Consider the following 21,509-nt stretch of genomic DNA (forward strand, 5'->3'; position numbering starts at 1 on the left):
AAAACATGAGCTCGTACGCTCGCTCTCGGTGATTCTTTCATTACATTTATTCTGAGAATATTCATATTTATACACAGTAGTAGCTAAATGTTATTATTTATTAATCGTGGGTCATCTATTAATTAATAGTTAGCAATAGTGGCTGATCGAATGCACGCTGCAATTTCGATCGCTCAATTAATATTTGACAAAAATACAAAAATTATTAAGGTATGACAATTATATGAAGAACGCCAACGTCCGCATTCTCCGTAAATCCATCTCAGACACGCTTCATGTTTATCCCATCGCACTATGTATAGTATACTCGCATACTCTTCCTCCTCTTTTGTTTCATCCTTTTATTTATCGTCATTATCATCTCTGTCCCATTTTTCTCTTTGAATTATTCAATCTTATATATCACCTATAATCGACTTGCACTTTATCTTTCTTATAGTACATTACACTTACTATTGTTTAAATTTTTTCATGATTTTCTTTCTTCATTATCACCCTGTAAACAAAGCGAACGATTTGGTACGATATATATGTATGTATATGTAGCACGCAATAGCACAGCGTACCTACCATATCGCTTGTACCGTACGCGTACACGTGAGTCACAGGGAATTTAATTTTATATAGAATTTTTTCTAGAATCGTCGCGCGTCAGTGTGACGTACGGATGTGTATGTGTGTGTGTGTGTGAGTGTGTGTGTGAGGGGTGAGAGAGAGCGAGAGAAAATTTTCATCGAAAAAGAGTAGTATATCGAATGGGAGCAGAAAAAATAATGAACAAAAGTTAATTTTTTGACGACAGTCTCGTAGATCGTATGATTTTTTTATAATATATTTTCTACTTATAGAGTTTCGAAGGCTTCAGACAAAAAATGATTTTCCTGCAGCAGTATAAATAAATACTTGGCGTCAAGACGCTACCGCGTCTCTAGATACTTAATACTTATTTTCGTTATACTTTATTCTGCGTGAATGTTTTTATACCAAAATCACCCGATGAGCCAATCTACCAATCGCTTTTGTCATACATATTTTGAAAAATATATCAAGCCCAAGGAATCTACAGCTTTCTCTGTACAGTGCCGACTGTCCGTCAATGCGTGCTCTCATTTTCGTAGTAAATTTTACAATAACCCAAACCGTACAGCCAAAAACGTGTAGCTTCGAGTTCAAAGAACTACTGCTGATTTTATGATACAGTCGATTGTAAACGGGTTTTCATGAAAATTTGAACCCCACATTTTCAAAATCGAATTCGGAATTGAAATTCGAATTAGGATTCTGTTTTCATCGATTGAATTGATGAGAACTTATTTCATAGATGCATAAAATTAGTGCGGTCGTTCCAAAAACGCAATTCTTCAGCAGCGAAAAAAACGAATCCGTAACAAAGTATGGCATGATTCGTTAAGGAAGTTGATTGGAAAAGAAGACACGTTTTTTGTTACGAACGAAAATATTGCAATGATTTTCCCACGGTTACATTTGATTCGAGCTAGAAAATGGAAGGCCGAGAGAGAGAGAGAGAGAGAGAGAGAGAGAGAGAGAGAAAGAGCGATAAAAAGCAAGGGGCGGGGGAGGATGAAGAAAGTTAGATTCTAAAACCCAAACTTTATGGAACATCACATGAGATGGCAAAATTTGAGTAGTGATATTTAACATTTTCGTACCTTTATATTCGACTTTGATGCAAGATTTGATAAAATTAATTTACAATAATGAGAAAATTATTGCACGACGTTTTAAACGCATTCAGCACCAAACGTTTGGTCTCCACTTCACAATTTTATTACGGAACAAATTCAGTTAATACAAGTTTACAACTATACTAACCCTCCTCGTGCTCCTCCTACGCTCCTAGAGACACGCGCGAATAAAAACGAGTCCATACGAATTATCTCAATTTCATTTAGTTCGAAAATGAGGAATACGCCATGAATTTAGGCTTTTCCGTAATTTATCTACTTGCAATATTTTTATTGTTTCTTCTCTCTCCCGTGACGATGGCGTTCCGAGGCACACGACATAACTGAACTTAATAATATATCATTTTTCTTTTCTTTCGGTATATAAGATACGCGCTGTTACATGCTCCCTCCTCGCACAGTGAAAATATCAATATTCTTTGTGAGAATTTTTCCGACTTAAATTTTCGTTTATTTTTTCATTAATTCTTTGATCAATATATTTATATATTTATACTTGTAGAGATGAGATATACTAGGAATTCCAATGAACGTATTTCCTTCGTTTTTTTTCCGTTATATATATATTCGTGTGTACAAAGAGGCGCGCGCGCGCGCACACATTCACAAACACATACATCCCACAAACATGTACACAGGCACGCACACACACACATGCACACACTCGCATACATCCGCGCGCGCCAAAAATATGTATAGACAACAAGTTCTTGTTTAAGTGTGTGTGTATACATTTTTTGGCTCTTTCCGTAAATATGCTCGCGTATATCTAGCGTACGAACGTTGTGGTAGATCGCGATATTCAGTGTTTACAGAAATACTCGTCCGCGACGATTGGCCATTGCGTTTGTAGATTTTAAAAAATTAAATAAAAAGAGTACAGTAGTTTGTTTGTTTTGTTGTTTTTTTTCTTCTTTCTTTTGGTTGATCGAAAAGCGCAACGATGCGCTTTTTAGACAATGCATCTCTTTTGAAATTCTTATTCGTGCGGCGCTTTCATCGACGTATTCGCTCGTTTCATTATCTTTTACTCAATTCAATATTTATCCCGTCGGTTGTTTGATAAAAATCAAATCGTTCGATATTCATTTCAGATATAGAGAGAAAGAGTGAACTTGTAATTAGTACTATATGATAAACGAGCATGAGAGGATTAAAGTAATGATCGATAACTGGTTTCCACCTTTGCCTCCTTCTCCTCCTCCTGCATGTTGTTGCAACGCATTAATAAATGTTTACGTGTCTTCGTATATCTAGTTTCGGTCGTATCGCCTCGTCTGTTCAATTACAATAAAAAATACCTCCAACAACAACAAAAAAATCACACTCGTTTCTTTCACGATGAAGCCTTCTGCAATTGAATCGCATTTTTTTTCAATTTTATATCACATTCAACAATTTTATAAAAAAAAAAGAAAAAAAGATGAACGCTTATTGTTACGATCTTTATCGACGAATCGTGCTCCTCGCGAGAACATCCCGACGAAAATTTTACAACAAAAAAGGAAAAAAAACTTGTAAGATGACAAGATCATGGAATTAGTTCATCATTTAGCGATCGATCGTTCGTGTCGATACGATATATCGTTAGTTACACGACAAATTACGTTCTCTTCGTTTACCGTTGCGCATCTCTCATGCAGACCCAAGAAAAAGGGAGGAACGAAACTCTGGTTTGCACAATTATAGAAAATGAAAAAAGGAGTTTTTTTTTTTTTTTTTTTACAGTCATCACGATGTTGACAGTACGCGATGTTTTGTACGGTCCCGACGGTATTCTCGCTACTGCAGGCCATTCGTCGTTAGTCTTGACGGCATTGACATTGCGCTGGATTAAAAAAAGTACGGAGGGCAGGGAGAGATTCGGGAAAAATTTTACGAGAATAAATGAAACATGAAAGTAATGAGTAGAAGGATAATTGAAGGAAAATAAATTGGGATAGCGTCTCGAGGCGTGAAAATATAACGCAAATTCGATTATCCCTTCGGTGTGTATTCGTGTGTATTTATATGTGTAGTGTTATCTTTTTCTTCCTTTGTCAAAATCGCTTATGTACTATTTGTAATTCGGCAATCTCTCGAAACGCTCTCTCCACTTTCCCTCTGGCTCTCAATATTAAAATCGTCGTTGGTTACGATGGTCGGCTGGTTTTTTTGTATCCACGTAGCGTTTAACACTGTAACGGTAGACACTCGAGAGCGCACACAGCGGTGTGCCCGGTATTCCTATTTCTTTTTCCTTCGCTCCCCCATTTGGTGGTGTGTTTACATCTTTCGTGTTTTGTTTGTTCTTTCTTCTCATTACTGGTCGTTTAATTACCGCCGGTCCAGTACGCCGAACCATAGCCTGGCTTCGCTTGAGTTTTATTTTGAGAGCTCGAATTGGATCGCTGACCGGTACTGCTACCGCCATCCTGATGCAATGGCTGATGTAACTGATGCGGCATCGTCGATATGAACAAGTGAGGAGCTCCGTAACCACCGGGCATTCCAGCGCTTTGGCTCCCCGAAAGACTGAACGGGGGTGGTGTCGCCGAGTGGAAAGTCTGTTTGTCGTAAGACTGCTTTTGTTTTTTTCAACATCCGACATCCGATACCCGGACCCCGTTCAGATTTAACGATCATTAGTAAGACTATCATTGTTATTATTCGGAGATACGATTCAGGGTGTCCGATGCTCTTAGCGAAAGAGAAAAAATAATATGAATTTTTTAGCAGAGAACAAAATGACAAAAAAATGTTTTTATACCTATCCTCAGTAATACAAGTAACGTTTCGACAGAAATATTGTCCTTTAATTAAAAAGGTTTTACCCATATTATCATTTCTTCGGATCTTTGAAATCTTTGGAATCAAAATAATTTCAATACACGAGCATGCATTGAACAGCTAATGTAACTGGACTCGAATCAAACGACATTACTATTCGTCATATCATACACTTTAATAAAATTATTTGTTCTAAAAGTAGTCAAATTATTCAAATTTAATTTTGTACAATTTAAATGTGCTGTTACTTTTGTACTAATAAATCACTTTTGAATTCTGAATGACGTATTGCAACTGCATATCAAGCTTAAGGCTGTCATAGAATTGTGTTGTCATGGACAATTAAGAATCGTCAAAAATAATTGTAACGTTAGACACCCTGAAAAGTATGAAATAAATAAGAGATTCGACTCACGTTAACTTTGCCGAGTGCAACGTGATTCTTGGCGTACATACTCGTACTGATATCAGCACCGGAGCTACCTCCACTGTTGTTGTTACCAGTCGATGTGCCAGTCTTGCCACTCTGCGAGCCTGTGTAGGGACTTCCGGTCGCTTTGTATTCTCCAGTTTGACTGGCGCTTGCTAAACCATCGTAGTTAGCTCCGCCGCCGTATCCTGAGCCGTAATTCGCTGGTTTTGTGCTGTAACCACCGCTATTTGTGCCGGCGTTACCAGCAGTCGCGATTGACTGCAATAATAAAAATTCTTCAATAAAACCTGCAGCTTTCTACAGTTATTTTCATTCCACGAAATTTCATAATTTCCGTCATTCGATGAATCATTCAACAAGTGTCATTATTTAATAACTCACGGGATAAATCGTCGGTGTTCCGTAAGGAAAGCCTCCAGGCATGATTCCACCGCCATATGCGAAGTAAGCGTAACCCGGTGGCAATGTCGGATTCATCATCGGCTGTTGATGCTGCGTTGCAGTCTGCTCGTGAATTAATTTATAGAGGACACATTTTTACAGATATGGATTCTTCAATATCACAACATCGTTTTTTTTCTCCATATCTGCTGCGCGCATGTGCGTCATTTATCGAAATAATATCATTTACGTTTGTAAAACTAAAACTGATCTTTGGTCCTCAAAAGTATCGTCGGTTATAGTAATAAAAGTAACTCCAACGATAGAGCGATGTCACTCGAGAGATCTCCAAAAACTATTTAAATTTCTATGGAACGAATTATTTGACGATGTTTTTGAATATGAACAATTCCGAAAAACAGACATTCGTTGATAAACCGCTGAGCAAATTAATGAATAGTACTGTTGCCACCGAGTATATGTCAAAAAAAAAAAAAAAAAACATTTACCATAGAAATTTCATCAAGTTTCGGTATCTCTCGTAAGAATCACTCGAGCGAAATATCGTTTATCACTCATCGACGAAATAATTAATAGAAAAGAAAAACGAACCTGTTGCGACATGGTCGAAGGTACAGGCGATGCGTTGCTATCGTTTCTCGCGAACCTTCCGTCGCTCATGCTCGTGTAAGGTCCCTGAACTCCTTGCACACCCTGAACACCTTGAACACCGGATAGGCCGTCGCCTCTGCCACCGCCGAGGCTCGTTGCCGGACCAGTTGTCTGATAGCCCACAGTCGTGTCATAGTAACCAGTAGTTGGCTGCACGTTAATCAGGGAGGCCAAACACAAAACTACATGCATACACTGTGTACTCCGAATACGAAGGAGAGTCAACTAAATAAAAACTTTGTTCTTTTTTCTTTTGTTCTTTCTAAAATACGAGCTACCTGATAATTAAAAACTGTCATTTCGAGGGCAGAGTTTATAAATATGATTTATTCGTTATCATTCTAAGATTATTTGTATGATTTTTTTTGTATCATAATTGCTACTGGTCTCATTGAACTCCATCAAATCGAAATCCGAAAATCGGCCAAAATTTGGTAAGAATTTGTGTGCCGTACCCTCGAGACAGCCAGGCAAACGGAAATAGGGAAAACAATGAAAAATGAAAAAGATTAAGAAAAGTCTAAATCACAACTAAGTGTCGTAACTCACTTCATAAGCGTAAAAAATATTCAATGAGTTATTTTCTACCCCCGAAATGAGACGACTCATCAAAATGTCAATGCTTAAGTAAACGTCAATGTATAGAGATAAAAATTCGAGCAGCTACCAAGCATCAAATAACGACATAACTATAATAATATTACGCATTCATTGTTGCCAATCTTTTCACTTGAAATATTTTGCACCGATCGAGCACAGAGTGAGTTCCAGATTTATGGATCCGTTCCTTATTCCCCGGACTATTTTGATGTTTTTTTTTCTCCATATTTCTATGAAATATTCGACTCGATATAAAAAAAATTTTCAACTTTTCTTTCATGCTCGTGCTATAAATTTCATCAACTCCTCGCGCGAATAATGTGTACACAGTAGACGCGAGGATATAGTCTGAATAATTTTGGTCCTTTAGCACTCTGTACGATGGCACAAAGATTGATTGTAAAGAAGAAATAAAATTTTTACGATTTGATTCGATCGTGTAGTGAACTGACCATGTGCGGTTGTATTCTTTGTTGCATCAGTTGCAGATCTTCGTAGCTATACAACGGTTGTTGAAAAGCCGCGTAAGGCACCCCTTGTCCCAAGATGTACTGATGATTTAGGATCGGCGTCATGTTACCAGCTCCTCCACCTGTCATGCTGCCAGTTCCGGCACCCGTAACTACACCGCTCGACGTACTCTTTGGCACAGCTGTTAGACACCAATGCGAATATTATTTTGTTCAATTGCAATTCAACTCTATCGATTACTACTAACTTATTCTTATCTCATATTTTTCATTTTGTCGAAAAAAATTTATCTGACGATGAGTACGTCCAAACGACTTTGTCCAAATTTTGGATTGTTGCCGACATGAATCTTGGAAAAATAATGAAAAGAAAATCTCTTCAATATATGACGTCTACATTCCCTATCATTTTGTCAGTCACATGATCATACAAAATAGTTTCGTAAAACTACGAGACTGATTGATGTTCAATAAATTATGATAAAATTTGTCACTTGCTAAAGTAATCTTCAAGGCAACTTTATGTGGTAGTAACGCACATTGTTGAAAAAATGTAATTGTATTCAAGCAACTTATGAGTCAAACTATTGACGTCGTTCGAAAATATTGGTGGAGGGTTTTACCGTTGGAACTAGTGGACTTGGTTTGTGAACTGTTGGCAGAAGTCGAAGAAGATAGACTGCCAGCTGCGCCACCACCGGTCCCGAGTGTCGGTGCTGAAGTAGTCGCCAATGATCCACTGGTCGTGGTTGCGCTACTATCGTATTGAGAATCTTTGCTGCCACCGCTGCTGAGCTTGTTGTGATTGTGCGAGACTCCTTGCTGCTGACTGTTATAATTTCCATACGCGCTGCCGTATACAGAGTGTGCAGCACTTGGATAACCACTGCCACCACTGTTCGCGGGAGTTATTGGCGATGTGAAAGTCGTCACGGAGGGTTGGTAGGCCTGTGGTGTCGACTGGAATGACGACGAACCTTGGTAACTGCTTGCTTGGTACACACCCGCTGTATTGCTATTGTTCGTAACCCCAACGTTGCTCGATGACGATTGACCCGATTGATACTGAGCTGTTGTAGATGGAACAAAACTGCCGCCACCGCCGCTACCACCACTCGTCGACGACTGATACGCCTGCTTCGTTCATAACACAAAATGTTGAATGGATTACATTTATATTATCGACTTTTTTTCATTTCTCTATTTGACAGATTCAATTATTTTTTTGTTTGTTTTCAACTTTCGAACATTAGAATTTTACTTCTGCTTGAGTAAACAGAAAACACACCGGACTACCATGTACATTCTTCATTTTCGATGACGAAAAAGGCTTGAAAAATTCAATAATGAGAACTGTAGAAAAAGATTTAAAAAAAAACAGATACAGGAGTCGACATATAATAGTATATATAAAGAAATAATTGAAAATAAAGAAAAACCTTGGAAATATTGGGAAGCAAAGGGTATTAAAGGAAAAAACAAAGAAATGTGGGTGAGGATAAGATGTGGAAATATAGAGAGAGATGGAAAGAAAGGGGAGAACGAATGGAGGTGTAGGATGTGCAAGCACGAAAAAGAAACATTAGAACATCCAATCATTTGTGAAATAGGAAGACAGTCATAACAAAGGAAATGAATGAATATATAGAAGTGTGGATAAAAGAGGCTAAAAAAGGGAAGGGCATCAGGGAAGAGTTGATAAAGACGCTAAGAGGAGAAATGAATGTACGAATGTGTCAGTTTTTTGGAGAAATAGAAATCATATGTAGAAAAAGTGAACTATAAAAAAAAGAGAAAAGGGGAGTATACTGGTATTATTATTTTATAAGGACATATGTAAACAGTGTAATCTTTATAAAAGGCCACAAAAGTCGTGCAAATAAAACTCTTTCCTACTATTTTCGATAAGCTTATTGAAGCAAATAAGCTGAAGGGATATTAAGAACATTTCAAATAAAGTGTTTGGGTTTATTCCCCATTTTCTTATGAAACGATGGCAAAAATGGGGAACCCCGTGAATAATAAACTTAAAGAGAAAGTAGGGCTTGTGCAATGAAGAGAAAGATGTGAAAAGTAACCTGATTGGGTGTTGTAGTTTGATTGTACGCTGAAGTAGCCGCAGAACTTGCCGAACCACCGGTCGAAGCCGAAGGAGACGCTTGACTATACGTCGGTGCACTCGATTGTGGATACGAGGACGAAACATTATAACTAGCTTGAGTCACAGAAGTCGTTGTAGGATAATTATTAGCGTTTCCTCCGCTCGCTGTTGGAAACGCGTTCGAGGATTGTCCCGTTTGTCCGGCACTCGACGAGTACGCGTTGTAACTACTTGGCGCGGCATTTGATCCCTGGTACGGTTTTTGGGAGGAGGAGTAAGAGCTCGTCGTCCCATATGCCACCGATGCGTTGCTAGGTGATACCTATTCATACAAAAAATGAGTTAAAAGTCTCCGCTAAGAGTTTCCCATACTGTTTCTGTCATTTCGTCAAGAACATACGCTATTTCGAACAATTTGTCGGTCAAGTCTTCAAAACAATGATTTGAATACAGTGATATTACATCTTTAGATTTTTTTTCAGGAGAATTGTTTTTTTCTTTTAAGAACCCGGACCAGAGTCTGACCAACTTTCGAGACAGCGAGAAATTGATTCATTTCTTTAACCAATCCTAGTGTTTACTTGAACTTACTCGAGACAATAACAATTTTGCTTTCATGATTCGGTTGATTTGTTTTTCCTGTAAAATTGTATTACCGATTTTTCTCTCGATTCAAGAATATTCGAGAGAGAGAGAAAAGTCATACCATTTGAGAGTTGGTATTGAAGCACTGGTTCGTTCCAGTCGGTTGTTGAGGTGTCTCAATGTCCAGTGAATTGGAGGAGGTTGACGAATTCGCTACCGTCGATGCGGCAACCGCTGCAGCAGCCGCTGCAGCGGCAGCTGCAGCTGCTGACGAAGTCGACGAGATGTCGATACCGCCGCTTATGCTCGTTGACGAAGAATTGTACTTGTCGGTCGCAGAACCATCGATCGAACCAGACTCGCTACACAACTCGAGAGCACCGAATTGCACGTCAAGAAAACCAATATTGCTGTTTACAGTGTCGCCCGGCATTTCAACTGCGCTCGACGGTATTTTCGAAGGTGGTGGAACTCGTGGACGTTGTTTCGCTTGTCGCTGCGGCTAAGATCACACATTGTTTTTATATGTATGTTTGAACTCATTTCTTCATTGACTAGTGCATCGCATATACTCGATAATGAAGATTTAAAAACATGAAATGTTTTCGGTGACAAAAAAGAAACGGTTTCGGCTTTTGGAATATGTCTTCTTCCACGAATCATAAATGTGATCACGAATTCTATCTCTTGATTAAATAACACCGTTCAAGTTGAAAGACATTTTTTCTCCAAAAAATAATATAGCTTGTAATGATAAAAATGTCGGTAATGTTTTTTCTTTCTCTTCTTTAGTGTAAACTCTGAAACAGGATCCCGAATGATTTGTCTCTTACAATAGATAAGAGCCGACATGAGTGAAAGGGACGAAAATGCATGGTTCCATAAAATTGTCGAAACTAAAATTATATTGAAAATTGTTGAACTTTTTCTTTTCCTGGTATGTGTAAGTTCTTGAGAAACCGTTTCCAATACTGTGATACTAACAACATCTTGATTTTCAATTACTTAAAGACACGAAGCCCGTAAAAGAACAGTTCCTGTTTTTCACTAAATTTCATAACCTTCATTCTTATTTTGCACTTTCTGTCTCGACTGTTAAATTTAACTTCGATGACGAATACTATTTTCAGTTCCAACGTCGTTTAAGATGCTTTAAAAATGGTAATTATTCGTTTATCAGATTGATTAGAATTTAAAAGATTGTGGTTTGTACCTGAGGGGTGATATTCATTGAGGAGAAAGCAGATTGACCAGAAGCTTTGAAATTTTCACTTGACTGCTGAGTGAGCTGAGTAAGATATTGGCTTTGTGCAGCAGTTAACGCCGCACCTCCTACAATACTCGGCTGAGGCTGTGACAATTGTTGTTGCAACTGACCGGTAATACCAAGAACAGAAGGCGCTTGCTGCTGATGCAGACTTGATGGTTGAGACTGCAATGATGTCGTAGCCTCCGACAACTTTGACGGATCCTGGCAAAATTCAAACACGGGGATCATCAATATTTTCTCACCGAATCATGGGGCCTTATATCGCGCCCAGCCGTCAAGAAACAATAAAAAAAAAAAAAAAAAAAAAAAAAAAAAACATCAAACCACATAGTTCCTCCGTGATCTCACCTCCTGCTGTAATGTGACGAGATTCAATTGAGCCTGGGTTGAGGTTTGCACTACGGGTTGTTGGATTTCCTGTCCCTGCTTCGACTCGTCGAGACCGCCGACGGCGACTACACTCGAATTTTCATTTAACGTTGTACTAGGTGTAAAAACCTTTGTGTCCGCCAACGAGCCTGTATATTCCTCATTATCCCAGTCTTCCGCCGGTTCGAGATTATTCCAAGCTTCTAAAAAAAGGAAACATAGTGTTTCGAGCTATCGTCGCAGCTAACGATCTTCGTTAAGATCGTTTCGCGTTTGGTAATTCAACACGTACACCCATCGATTTTTTTTCTCATCAACAGGAAACGTTGGTAAGCGACGATCAGATTTAATTACGGAATCCAAAAAAATATAATTACTGAACAAATAGAGGCTACGTTCTCAATCGTTTTGAAATTAATCGAATGCATGAAAAAGAAACGGAGAGTAGTAATGCAAGAATCGGTCATTGTTTGTGGTACTTACCCATCTTCGGTCCTTGATTGCTCTGCTGTTGCTCTTCGCTTCCGGTCCACGTGTCGATAGGTCGACTAAAACTGTGCGCTGATGAGGAAGACGCAACGTCACCACGATTCGCGAACGTTCTTGGTCCCAAACCTCTGCCACCGCCACGACCTCCTCGCCCCGATTTTCCCGGGCCTCCGCGACCTCCTCGCCGACCTCCACCACCGTACCCACCCTCGCCTCGCACATTATCCTCCATGTTTCTCTCGTTTTCTTTGTTTTCTCGTCCGCGCCCTATTTATTCGAACAGCATACATTTCATTACACGAAAGTTCTAATCTTCGCACGAATAATTGAAACTTCACAATTAATGTGCGTCGATTCGTGAATTCATCATTTCAATCTCATAATCTCTTATAACCTCATTGAATTATTGCAAATTTTATTTGGCTCAATTATTTTGAAAAAAATGTATATTCAAACATATTTTCAAAACAAAAACTAATAATCGTTAGACCCCTGGAATGACTTATATTTGTTTAACGAAAATGTATTAGTGATTGGATAGAATAATCGATAAGGAAGCAGAAAGTTAGTAACTTGCAGACATAAACTTTCCAATGGAAATTGTAGATGATCGTGTTTGCTCTTATGCACCATTTGAAAATTATGTGGCAAATAAACGTGATAGCATGATTTATTGATTCGTGAATGCATACACACAGGAATCCGAGCCAAAGATATGAGACAATCGGAGAAAGTTTTGAGAGGAAACTTTAAAACGTTCATCATTAGAGTTGAACGAAAAACTCAACAACCAACTTACAGCCCCGATTATCGTGATTGGCACGCCCGCGAAGACGGGGAGGTCCTCCACCTCGCTGATTACGTCGATCGTCCCAATCAGCCGTCTCCTCCGCGTCGACGGCCGAATTCGCGTTTTGCTTGGATCCTCCTGGCTGTCTGGCTTTCTTCTTTTTTACCTCCCACTCGGTTTGTACACCTTCAAGAAGATCATTGACGGTGCGATCAAGATCGCCGTCGTTATCGTGCAGAACCATGATAACTTCATCTTCCGAACGTCGCGTCATGTCCATCACCTGCTTTATCTGCTCTTTTAGTACAGGGTCCTCCGCTCCGCCCATTCTCGTGTCAATTATTTGTGCATGTCGCGACTGATCCTTGTTTTGCTTTATTTCAACAGAATTAAAACAAAATTACGCTATTGAATTATTCTTTTTTTAATCGATTCTTCAAACACCCTTTCTAAGTAACCATTTTGATTCGTTGTTCGGTTAGAACCATGCAGAAAGTAACTATATCATCATGCAAATCACAAAAAGCTTATTCTTCTAGTATGCGGTAATTGAATTTAATCCTTTGATCCTTTTTTATAGTAAAAAATCAACAATCAATTCAAATCTAACGCTTCGAAAAACCATTTTTTACTCCTAGTTTCTATTCCAGTAAAAAAAATTCTATTAGTGCAAAAATAATTATCGACGTTATATAAAATGATATATTCAAAGACATCTTCCAAGCATAAGATTATGGAAAATCAAAGTAAAATTCATTTAATTATGTTGAATATAAGGGAAGAAACAATAAGTTAACGCATGTTCTTGCATGCAGAAGCAAAAGCTGGAGACGATATGTTGAAAGATTCGTGTATACATTAATTCAAAAAGCTACTAACCTGCCCTTTGTCGTGTTTCGATGCATCCGACGACTTGGACTGATGATGATGATCCGATTTGCTGTGATTACCGTGTGAAGACTTATTCTTGCCGGTGGCTTTCCCAGCAGAGGACGCCAAAGATTTGTTGCCCGTACTCATTGCCAACTAAATTCTGGCTTATCTACCAACACTCGTTCGCTTTTGCTCTTTCTCACTTTTACTCTCTTTAGCTCTGTCACCTACCACACTATGTACACTCGCTATTTACAATCTGAAATGAAAACATACACAATTGTTAAACTATAATACCTCAATGACACTGGTAAGAGGGCATGACTTGAAAAGATTTTGTATGTGTTCAATCAGACGGCAGAAAAAGAGTGCAAATCGAAAAAAGATTAGTTCTGGAGAGAATGTGAATTGACGACTCGCGATCCTAATGCTTTGAAAATAAATATAATTCAAAGGCAGCAGTTAAGAAGGTTAGAATGACGAAATTAGAATAGGACGAAAAGGAACGAGTTTGAGACAAAATGTTTGGAAGAACGCGCGATTACAGCAAGCACGAAGACTCGGGCGTATATAAATATGTAGAAACGTATCAGGATATTCCGCGTCGAGGTAGCTTCGAGGCGTGTGAGAATTTAGCGATAACAATTTTCCCGATATAACGATGAGGAAAGAGAAAGAGGGGGAGACGGGCAGGAGGAGGGAACAAAAAAAACACCATAATCCGCAAGTTGAATGTAGTATACCGGGTAAAAGAGGGCAAGGGAGAAATAGCGGCGCGCACATATACGAGAAGCAGCACACAAAATACTCGCATAGAAGCCCGTGTATAAAAAAAAAACGAAACGTAGAGCAGAGACAAAATCGGGCATCGAGCAGAGGGTGCGGCGTGGATATCGCTGAGGAGACGAAACAACTAGAGGAGAGAACCTCGGTGAGTTAGTCGGGTGGCATTTTACCTCAATGTCTCCCGTGCGTGTACAATCGCGAATGAAGAGCAAAAAAACGTACGTGAAACGGACACACCGTGAGAATATGGGCCGATTGGTAAAGCGGAAAATGTGCCGGGGATAAATGATTGTTTTCATCATTTGCAAGTGCGATAGTAGAGGCCGTTTTCGAGCTTTCACGACCTCGTGAAACGATGAAAAAAGGAGGTAACAAGCGAAATAAATAGTTTTTTATGTTTAGTGTTTGACGTACGCGCAGTATCGAGGAAGTGTGTCCATGGAGAGACGTCGGTCGTCGAACGAATGCAACGGCGGCGAACGAAGGCAGCGCGGATCGGAGGAATATGGAGGGACGCGCGATACACACATATACACACGCACACGATTGTAGGCGATACGCACGCACGGCTCGTACCAACACAATGGTGACAAAAACGGCCGTAACGACGAGGAGGGCGCTCAAGCGCGGGGAAGGGCGTGCGGGGTGAGGGTACGGGGCGCGAGCACGGGCGCGAGCTATAAACTTGCGCGCACATTCATTCGTTACACACTTACTTCACCTACACACACGACGCACAACCGCGTATTCGCGGCTTCACGAAATTGTAATATATAAAAGGACATACCCCCGACACGGCTTCCGCGTCTTGAAATACAGCGCGTTCAATTATTTTTTTTATTCTCGCGCGGTTATAATAATATTTATGGTGTCGTTTTGAGAGACAAGATAGTCTTGCGTTTGGGACTTGGGACGCATGTTCGGCTCAGATATCAAGCTCTTTCCAGAAAATTGTCGATTGCGAAACGGATAAGAAACGAAGGAAAGCTCGGGGAAAGGTAGTGATAAAGAGGGCAATGAATTGTGGACAGTCATCGATGATGAATTATTGTCATAGAGGCAGGAGACATGGAGACAATCGATGTGAAACTTGGCAAATCCGTGAGTCTTGCTGTGTTTTGTGGAGAGAAAAGCATCAATAAAGATCATTCCTCTTCCAAAGCCGCCCTCCCTGTCCCCCTTGCCTAACTATACAAGACCGGGCTCTCACCTCTGTATAGCGGCTGATACGCTGTTACATTGGCGGACACATAATGGCGGAATTCTCTTCCAAACATTTGGTCCCAAAGTTATATGACAGTTAATGAAATTACATGATAGCAAGAAAAGCGTACGTATTCAAAATGTTCTTTTCAAATTTTTTTCAACTACGCGTCCATTTCTTTCCGTGATTAGAGTTCCATGTGGTCTGACGCAGTTTTGTTCTTGTATTGGAAACAAATTTGAAGGAAAAAAATGTTACTCGTACCTGTGGTTAGTTACGCTCAAACGCAGCTCTTCATCACGTGACACGGCCTGCTTCTCTTCGTTCTTCATTTATTCAGTTGCTTGTTTCGGCGCTACAGGCGCTACCGTCCATCGTCTCTATTACGTTTTTTCTCACGTCTTCCCTACACGGGTTCATCAGCCCTTTTACAGAGGCGCCACAATCGGCTTCATCTTTGTTCTTGGTATGTTCTTGTTCTCGGACTAGTCTCGTCGTTTGCTGTGGTTTGTTGTAAACATATGATGTTGCCTGCTGCAGCCGATGCATAGCTGATAAAGCAACTACGCTGTTTGTTTTATTTTTATTATAATTCGACCAGAAATTGTAGTTTCGATCGAAATGCAATGGTTTCGAAAATGATTTTCTGATATGCTATCGCTTATAACTTTTCTATTTATTTTCGACTACGATTGTGGATACATTCAGAATTTTCTCGACTTCTCTACACGTTCGCTGATTGAAGCAGCAAATTGAAATGCTGAAGGAAGCTTTCTTCAATGAACGGACGGATGAATGACTGAACGGATTGTCATATGATGCTGAAAATGTTTTTATTTTTATTGAAGTGAAACATATCCTGTTCAATAAAGATTTGGAAAAAAATTGGAAACGCTATCGCTCCGGTATAGTCTCTGGCTAGCTGGCAGCAACTCGTCATAAAATTCGCTGTCGCGACTCTAGATTATTTCAGAGAGGCGTACATGATTTTTCGCTCTACATGAACAAATTTTTTAAAATAAAAAATCAGAACGTTCTTATGTTTTGATACTGAAGAGAATTGAAATTTGAATGAATCAGGTGAAATCGTCTACATTCGCGCGCGGCTCAGGGCGCAGCTGCGGCGACAGAGCGTTCATATGTTAGTCCGTCGGTTCGTCGGCCCGGTTCGAACATAACCTCTCCGACGTTTGTTCTTCACGAGAGTAAGACAAGTAATAGTTTCGTCGACAAAACTACCAAGAAAATTAACTATGCCGCGAATGCCATTGCATCTCGCATCGGGGAATGGAATATATGCTGAATGGGCTCCAAAGACCATAAGACTCGTTAGATACGGTTGTACCAATAGACCGTTTTATCACATCGTTGTAATGACTGTGAGTAAGCATTGATAACTCTTCAAATAGAAATGGATTATTTATTTACATGGTATGTATCGCAGCGATTCCACCAACAACGTTGGGAACCTATCGAACAGCTCGGAACTTATGATCCTTGTGAAAATCAATTTAATGAGAAATTGGCAGCGTTTAATTTCGAAAGAATTCAATGGTGGTTGGGTCGAGGGAATGTCGACATATCAAAACCTGTTGAAAGACTCCTTGGGCTCAGTGGATTTCTCCCCATTCATCCTACGACGTACATGACGGCATGGCGAAATAGAAGGAAAGCCGACGAAGAAGCATCCTCTGCAAAAGACACTGATGAAAAAAAAGCTACTGCCACACCGTAGGATTATAACCTCCCAAAAATGATTGAACATTGTAAATAAATAGCTTGTGCATTGAACCTTTTAGAAAAAAGGTTGACCAATGAAATTGCGATTTTTATTTGTACTCATCATGGTTTAAACTTTACTTTTTCACCCCATCCTCATCATCTCATTCACCTGAAATATTGGCTAGCTATTAAGAGATACACTGGTCAGAATCGGAATTAACGAAATCCACGTAATGTGACTGACGTTTCCTTAATCAAATCTTGAAATCACTGGTAATGATATAATTTAAATTCAAGTATTTTGAAATCTAGAGCCGTCGGAGCTAGAATTGATGAATTATTCTCGCAATAGTAAACGGCGCTACAGTCGTCCACGGTTTGTCGTGTGTGTGTGTCAAAAGTAGACGAAGAAAGAACAAATGTAACTGTCGACTTTAATGAGTCGGGGAGGATTTTTAAAGTTGCAATAAGTATGTCAATTATTACTTAACAATTAGCCAATCTTGTACAAACAAAAAAATTCCCCAGGTGAGGCTCGAACTCACAACCCCGGCATTGCTCACAGAATACTGTCATATAAGTACCGTGCGCTAACCAATTGCGCCACTGGGGACGTTGTTCTGCTTCCACATTATTGTCGGATACCAAGTGAGAGCGTTCCAACGATCCGTTAATCGGATTATTTTGTTCGCTAATAAATACGCAACGATCTATATTGTTAGAAGTCTAATTTCATCCTGTATTAGTCATGGTTGTGAATACTTTGCTATAAACTTCATGGACAGATTGAAAAATATATTCATTCACAAAGGTGCCTCGATCTTTCGCCTCTGGCAAATTTTTTGCTTCATGCGTTATGACAAGTATAAATAATGACGAAAGTATTTTTTATTCGCACATATTGAATGGGTATTTAAATGCGCGATGGTTTTTTTTTTAATGTTTGGAAAAGCTTTCGTTTGAATGGTACGAATATTTACGTATTGTTTTAAAACTAAAATGAAAAAGTGCGTCAATCGGATACAGCGAGAGGCTCATGTCTTCTTTGTGACGTCACAATCAATCAAATGGCATCATACGTGTACTACGTGATTCGAAAATTTAATTTCTAGCTGTCCAATTTTTTATGAAATGTGACATAAATCTACTTTGCAAAAAAAAGCAACCCAATGAATTTATGCATTTTGTGACATTTTATAATGATATATCGTACTAAATCAACGATGTGGACAAATTGAAGGGACTTGAAGTGTGCGCAATGATTTTTAGAAGTATCAGATATTGATAGATTACGACTGAACACAATAAGAATGATTGAAATATTGAAAATAATTATGCAAGTGGACGATCATCTAAATAATCAGATTTCAAATAAAAAAATCTCATCTCCAAAAATTTGAATAATCATTTTCAACATAATGAGAAAACAGTGGAGTTCTTTGTCATTTTTAAAACGCATTCAGGGTTTAACTAACTTCAGATATGGTTTGATTCGAAATGAAAAAATTGAAATATTTTAAAATTTGATAGCTTTCTATTTTCAGGTGAGGAGAAAACCTGCTGCGCACTTTTCTTCTGCACCGTTGAATTCGAGATAAAATCAAGAGGTACCATGGCGTTCTTCTTTCGTTAGAAAACAAGGTCTGCTTTATTCGAAATCTCTTGCTGTATCATATTTAGTTCCTTGATTATTTTTAAATATTCAACGCTCGCTTGAATGATCTGGACTATTGCAGCAGCCTCAGTGCTGCTTGAGGAATTAAAAGTTAAATCATTCAGACTTTTTTATTATTCATGGAAGAGTATTGGTAAATGGTAGTAAGGTACCTATGTGCAAGTTAAAGGAATCATAATAAGAAATTTCGTACTTCCTTAATGATTTGAAAAGATTCATCAAACTAGCCTTTTTTTTATTGATAATATAATTGTTCTAGATTATTTATAATTATTCAAAAAATATTCAAACAAATCGACAAGATACAAAAAGAACTTTTACTTCTTATGATGTTCAATATTCAGGCACAACGTGTTCCAAAGTTCCTCAAGTTCGTCTTTGTCGACTCCTTTTTTACAGAAAGTTTGGAGCAAAGTTTCATTGGCTGCAACGAATTCCTCATCTGTATAACAGTTATTCTTTGAAAAATTCAAAATCATTCAACATTGTGGAATCAAGAAGAGAACTGTAGTTTTTCTTTGCATACCAGCTTGCACCGAATCTATGGCAAAAAAGTGTAACGCACTCCAGTACTTGGTCACAAATCTCACGGACCATTGAATCCTGAAATATATTTCATCTGCCGCATCACGTTGATGAACGAAAATCAAAATTCCACCGTTTTTTTCCTCACATTTCTCCAATGTTACATAGCCTTTTTCTTTTATTAAACCCAATATTTTCGCACGAATTACACTTTTTCTACTGTAATCGGCGATAGCTGGAAGAATGGAAATCCATTATCGACCATGATCCAAAAATTGAACTACTTCATAGGGTTACATTCAACCTTTGAGGCTTTGTAATATTGTATAAATTTTTATATCCCCTTGAACAATGTGTTTGTCAACAAGCATAGTTCTGAAGTCTCATCATGAGTCAATTTGTTTTCTTGTTGTAAGAAACACCAATTAAAATCAATTATATTTGAATGAATCATTTGTAATCTCAAGGATAAAACGTAACCAACTGAAAATTTGTTTGCGATACACTAAACACACGTGAAGTTATGAAAATGCTTTGTTGCAAACAATTTTTAGTATGTTTTAACCCAGTCCTGAAAAATCAAGCTAAATAAGACAAAAAAAACAAAAGAATTTGCAAACTAGATTGATGTTCAGCCTTACAGGACATCAGATAACCAAAATGTGGCACAGCAATAAATTCATCCATCCAGGTCTCAATTTCAAGTCTGTAGTTCTGAGCAATGTCGTTTAAATTACATCTTATTGATTCAACCTGCTCGTCGTTGGAGCCCTGTTGGACAAAGTCATTAGTTTAAAAATTGAAAAATAATTAAGAAAAAGCAGTTGAGCAGAAAGGTGAAAGAAAAAACAGGATATAACACATACATCCCAGATTTGTTTAAATACAATGAAATTGACATTTTCCCTAAACGCAATATGTTAACTTCAAAACTGGTGTCGTCAAACGAATAGGGCCATAGAAAAATTAAGCCTCGCTTGCAATTAAGTTTTGTTTGCAAATTCGAGCAGTTGTTGATCATGTCTTCGACATCAGCTTATATAAGGAAGAAAAGTGTAAAAAAATATATTTTACTCTCTTTCCACTGATGCAAGACATCTGCTGATACATGGCCAGTGACACTGTTTTACTCTACTCAGAATTTTTTAATCATATACTATTCGATTATGTTGAAAGTTTCAGCAAATAATTTAAGTAAAAGCTCCATTTACTATATCAGTCCAAGGCCTGTGTTGATGAGTTTCTAGGTAAGCTGTGGGCTAAATACGAATATTTCACAGTAAAAATATGAAACAAAAAATTACATTTAATCTAGCAAACTATCGACTGTGTGAAGAATTAATTTTGTAGATAATGGCATTTCACTTTGGACCTTGAGCTTCATTACGACTGCAACCTTGAATCGAATAGCTTCAGTCACAACACGAGCCGTGTAGAGATAAGTGTCATCACGAATCCATTCTTCTGTTGCGTCTTTGAATTGTACACCAATAATGTAGTCGGTGAATTGAGGATCCACTTTTTCATTGTTTCCAGTAGCAAGCGATGGATCCGATGCAGTGGAATTACCAAGCGGTTGTATAAGATGGCTATAAAGTGTAAACAATCCTATCAGTTTTTATATTTGTCTAAAGAAAATTGAGATCACTCAGTTGAATAGAGATAGTTATAAAATATAATTAAATTTCAACTGGGCATTGTCATGTTTAATATATAGACGAGAAAAATCATGCAAAGATGATCCGAATGTTTTTAACTCTTAATAGTTACAACAGCCTTTTCTGCAATTAAACCTAGGTTTCTCTGATAAGAACTTGAATGATTTAAAACAAAAGTACTGTCTTGAAAAAGAGTTTGAGCCATAAATAATAACATTATTACTTTTAGGATTATTTATGGTTACAATTAGCTCGACAAAGTACTAATTGAGGATCAAGAAAACTTACTTGATGGAGATGGACTGGTGCCGTAGGCCATGTGCTTTAGACAGTTTGACCAGATTACCTTGTACAATGGTTGAACCACCTTCAACCATTTTGAGGTTTCCTAGTATTTGTGTATTTGTTGAAAAGGTACTTCGAGTTTACTC

The 21,509-nt window shown here is 38.4% G+C and overlaps 3 protein-coding genes, 1 long non-coding RNA gene and 1 other non-coding gene across 13 annotated transcripts; 2 read left to right on the forward strand and 3 right to left on the reverse strand.

The window, feature by feature from the left end:
* Positions 1–29: 29 nt before the first annotated feature.
* On the reverse strand, positions 30–15,844 carry lig (lingerer). Of its 9 annotated transcripts, none has more exons than XM_043433807.1 (14): positions 15,763–15,844; positions 13,515–13,767; positions 12,645–13,008; positions 11,840–12,112; positions 11,336–11,559; positions 10,931–11,188; positions 9,839–10,219; positions 9,110–9,454; positions 7,655–8,168; positions 7,014–7,213; positions 5,902–6,111; positions 5,290–5,412; positions 4,891–5,166; positions 30–4,267 (listed from the first exon to the last, which is right to left on the reverse strand). In XM_043433807.1, the coding sequence occupies exons 2-14, from the start codon at positions 13,653–13,655 to the stop codon at positions 4,019–4,021; spliced, it is 3,558 nt and encodes a 1,185-aa protein (XP_043289742.1). In that variant the 5' UTR covers positions 13,656–13,767; positions 15,763–15,844; the 3' UTR covers positions 30–4,018. The 9 variants fall into 9 exon arrangements, with proteins under 9 accessions (XP_043289742.1, XP_043289741.1, XP_043289749.1 ...); XM_043433806.1 differs by lacking the exon at positions 15,763–15,844 and adding an exon at positions 14,709–14,828; XM_043433814.1 differs by lacking the exon at positions 15,763–15,844 and adding an exon at positions 14,465–14,599 and having other exon boundaries at positions 5,902–6,072.
* Positions 14,237–15,627, forward strand: LOC122419358 (uncharacterized). The gene is made up of 2 exons (XR_006262879.1): positions 14,237–14,439; positions 14,697–15,627. It is a non-coding gene; the product is annotated as an uncharacterized lncRNA (long non-coding RNA).
* A 722-nt stretch (positions 15,845–16,566) lies between the features above and the next one.
* Positions 16,567–17,336, forward strand: mRpS16 (mitochondrial ribosomal protein S16). Its single transcript, XM_043433837.1, has 2 exons — positions 16,567–16,877; positions 16,943–17,336. The coding sequence occupies exons 1-2, from the start codon at positions 16,752–16,754 to the stop codon at positions 17,231–17,233; spliced, it is 417 nt and encodes a 138-aa protein (XP_043289772.1). The 5' UTR covers positions 16,567–16,751; the 3' UTR covers positions 17,234–17,336.
* Positions 17,337–17,740: 404 nt separating this feature from the next.
* Positions 17,741–17,833, reverse strand: TRNAI-UAU (transfer RNA isoleucine (anticodon UAU)). The gene is given in 2 exon segments: positions 17,741–17,776; positions 17,796–17,833. It is a non-coding gene; the product is annotated as a tRNA-Ile (tRNA).
* Positions 17,834–19,109: 1,276 nt separating this feature from the next.
* LOC122419355 (uncharacterized) lies at positions 19,110–21,502 on the reverse strand. Its single transcript, XM_043433836.1, has 5 exons — positions 21,367–21,502; positions 20,793–21,009; positions 20,062–20,191; positions 19,422–19,655; positions 19,110–19,337 (listed from the first exon to the last, which is right to left on the reverse strand). Exons 1-5 carry the CDS (start codon positions 21,453–21,455, stop codon positions 19,213–19,215), a joined length of 795 nt encoding a protein of 264 aa, XP_043289771.1. The 5' UTR covers positions 21,456–21,502; the 3' UTR covers positions 19,110–19,212.
* Positions 21,503–21,509: the final 7 nt, after the last annotated feature.

The sequence above is a fragment of the Venturia canescens genome, chromosome 1 (genome assembly GCF_019457755.1).
Source record: "Venturia canescens isolate UGA chromosome 1, ASM1945775v1, whole genome shotgun sequence".
In the NCBI taxonomy this organism is placed as follows: Eukaryota; Metazoa; Arthropoda; class Insecta; order Hymenoptera; family Ichneumonidae; genus Venturia; species Venturia canescens.

Coding starts and splice junctions, on each gene's coding strand:
- mRpS16 (XM_043433837.1), top strand. CDS start 16,752: ATGCCGCGAATGCCATTGCATCTCGCATCGGGGAATGGAATATATGCT. Junction 16,878..16,942: donor ATCACATCGTTGTAATGACT/GTGAGTAAGCAT, acceptor TATGTATCGCAG/CGATTCCACCAACAACGTTG.
- lig (XM_043433807.1), bottom strand. CDS start 13,655: ATGAGTACGGGCAACAAATCTTTGGCGTCCTCTGCTGGGAAAGCCACC. Junction 11,189..11,335: donor TCGTCACATTACAGCAGGAG/GTGAGATCACGG, acceptor GAATTTTGCCAG/GATCCGTCAAAGTTGTCGGA. Junction 8,169..9,109: donor AAACTACAACACCCAATCAG/GTTACTTTTCAC, acceptor TTATGAACGAAG/CAGGCGTATCAGTCGTCGAC.
- LOC122419355 (XM_043433836.1), bottom strand. CDS start 21,455: ATGGTTGAAGGTGGTTCAACCATTGTACAAGGTAATCTGGTCAAACTG. Junction 21,010..21,366: donor CACCAGTCCATCTCCATCAA/GTAAGTTTTCTT, acceptor TACACTTTATAG/CCATCTTATACAACCGCTTG. Junction 19,656..20,061: donor TTTTGGTTATCTGATGTCCT/GTAAGGCTGAAC, acceptor CCATTCTTCCAG/CTATCGCCGATTACAGTAGA.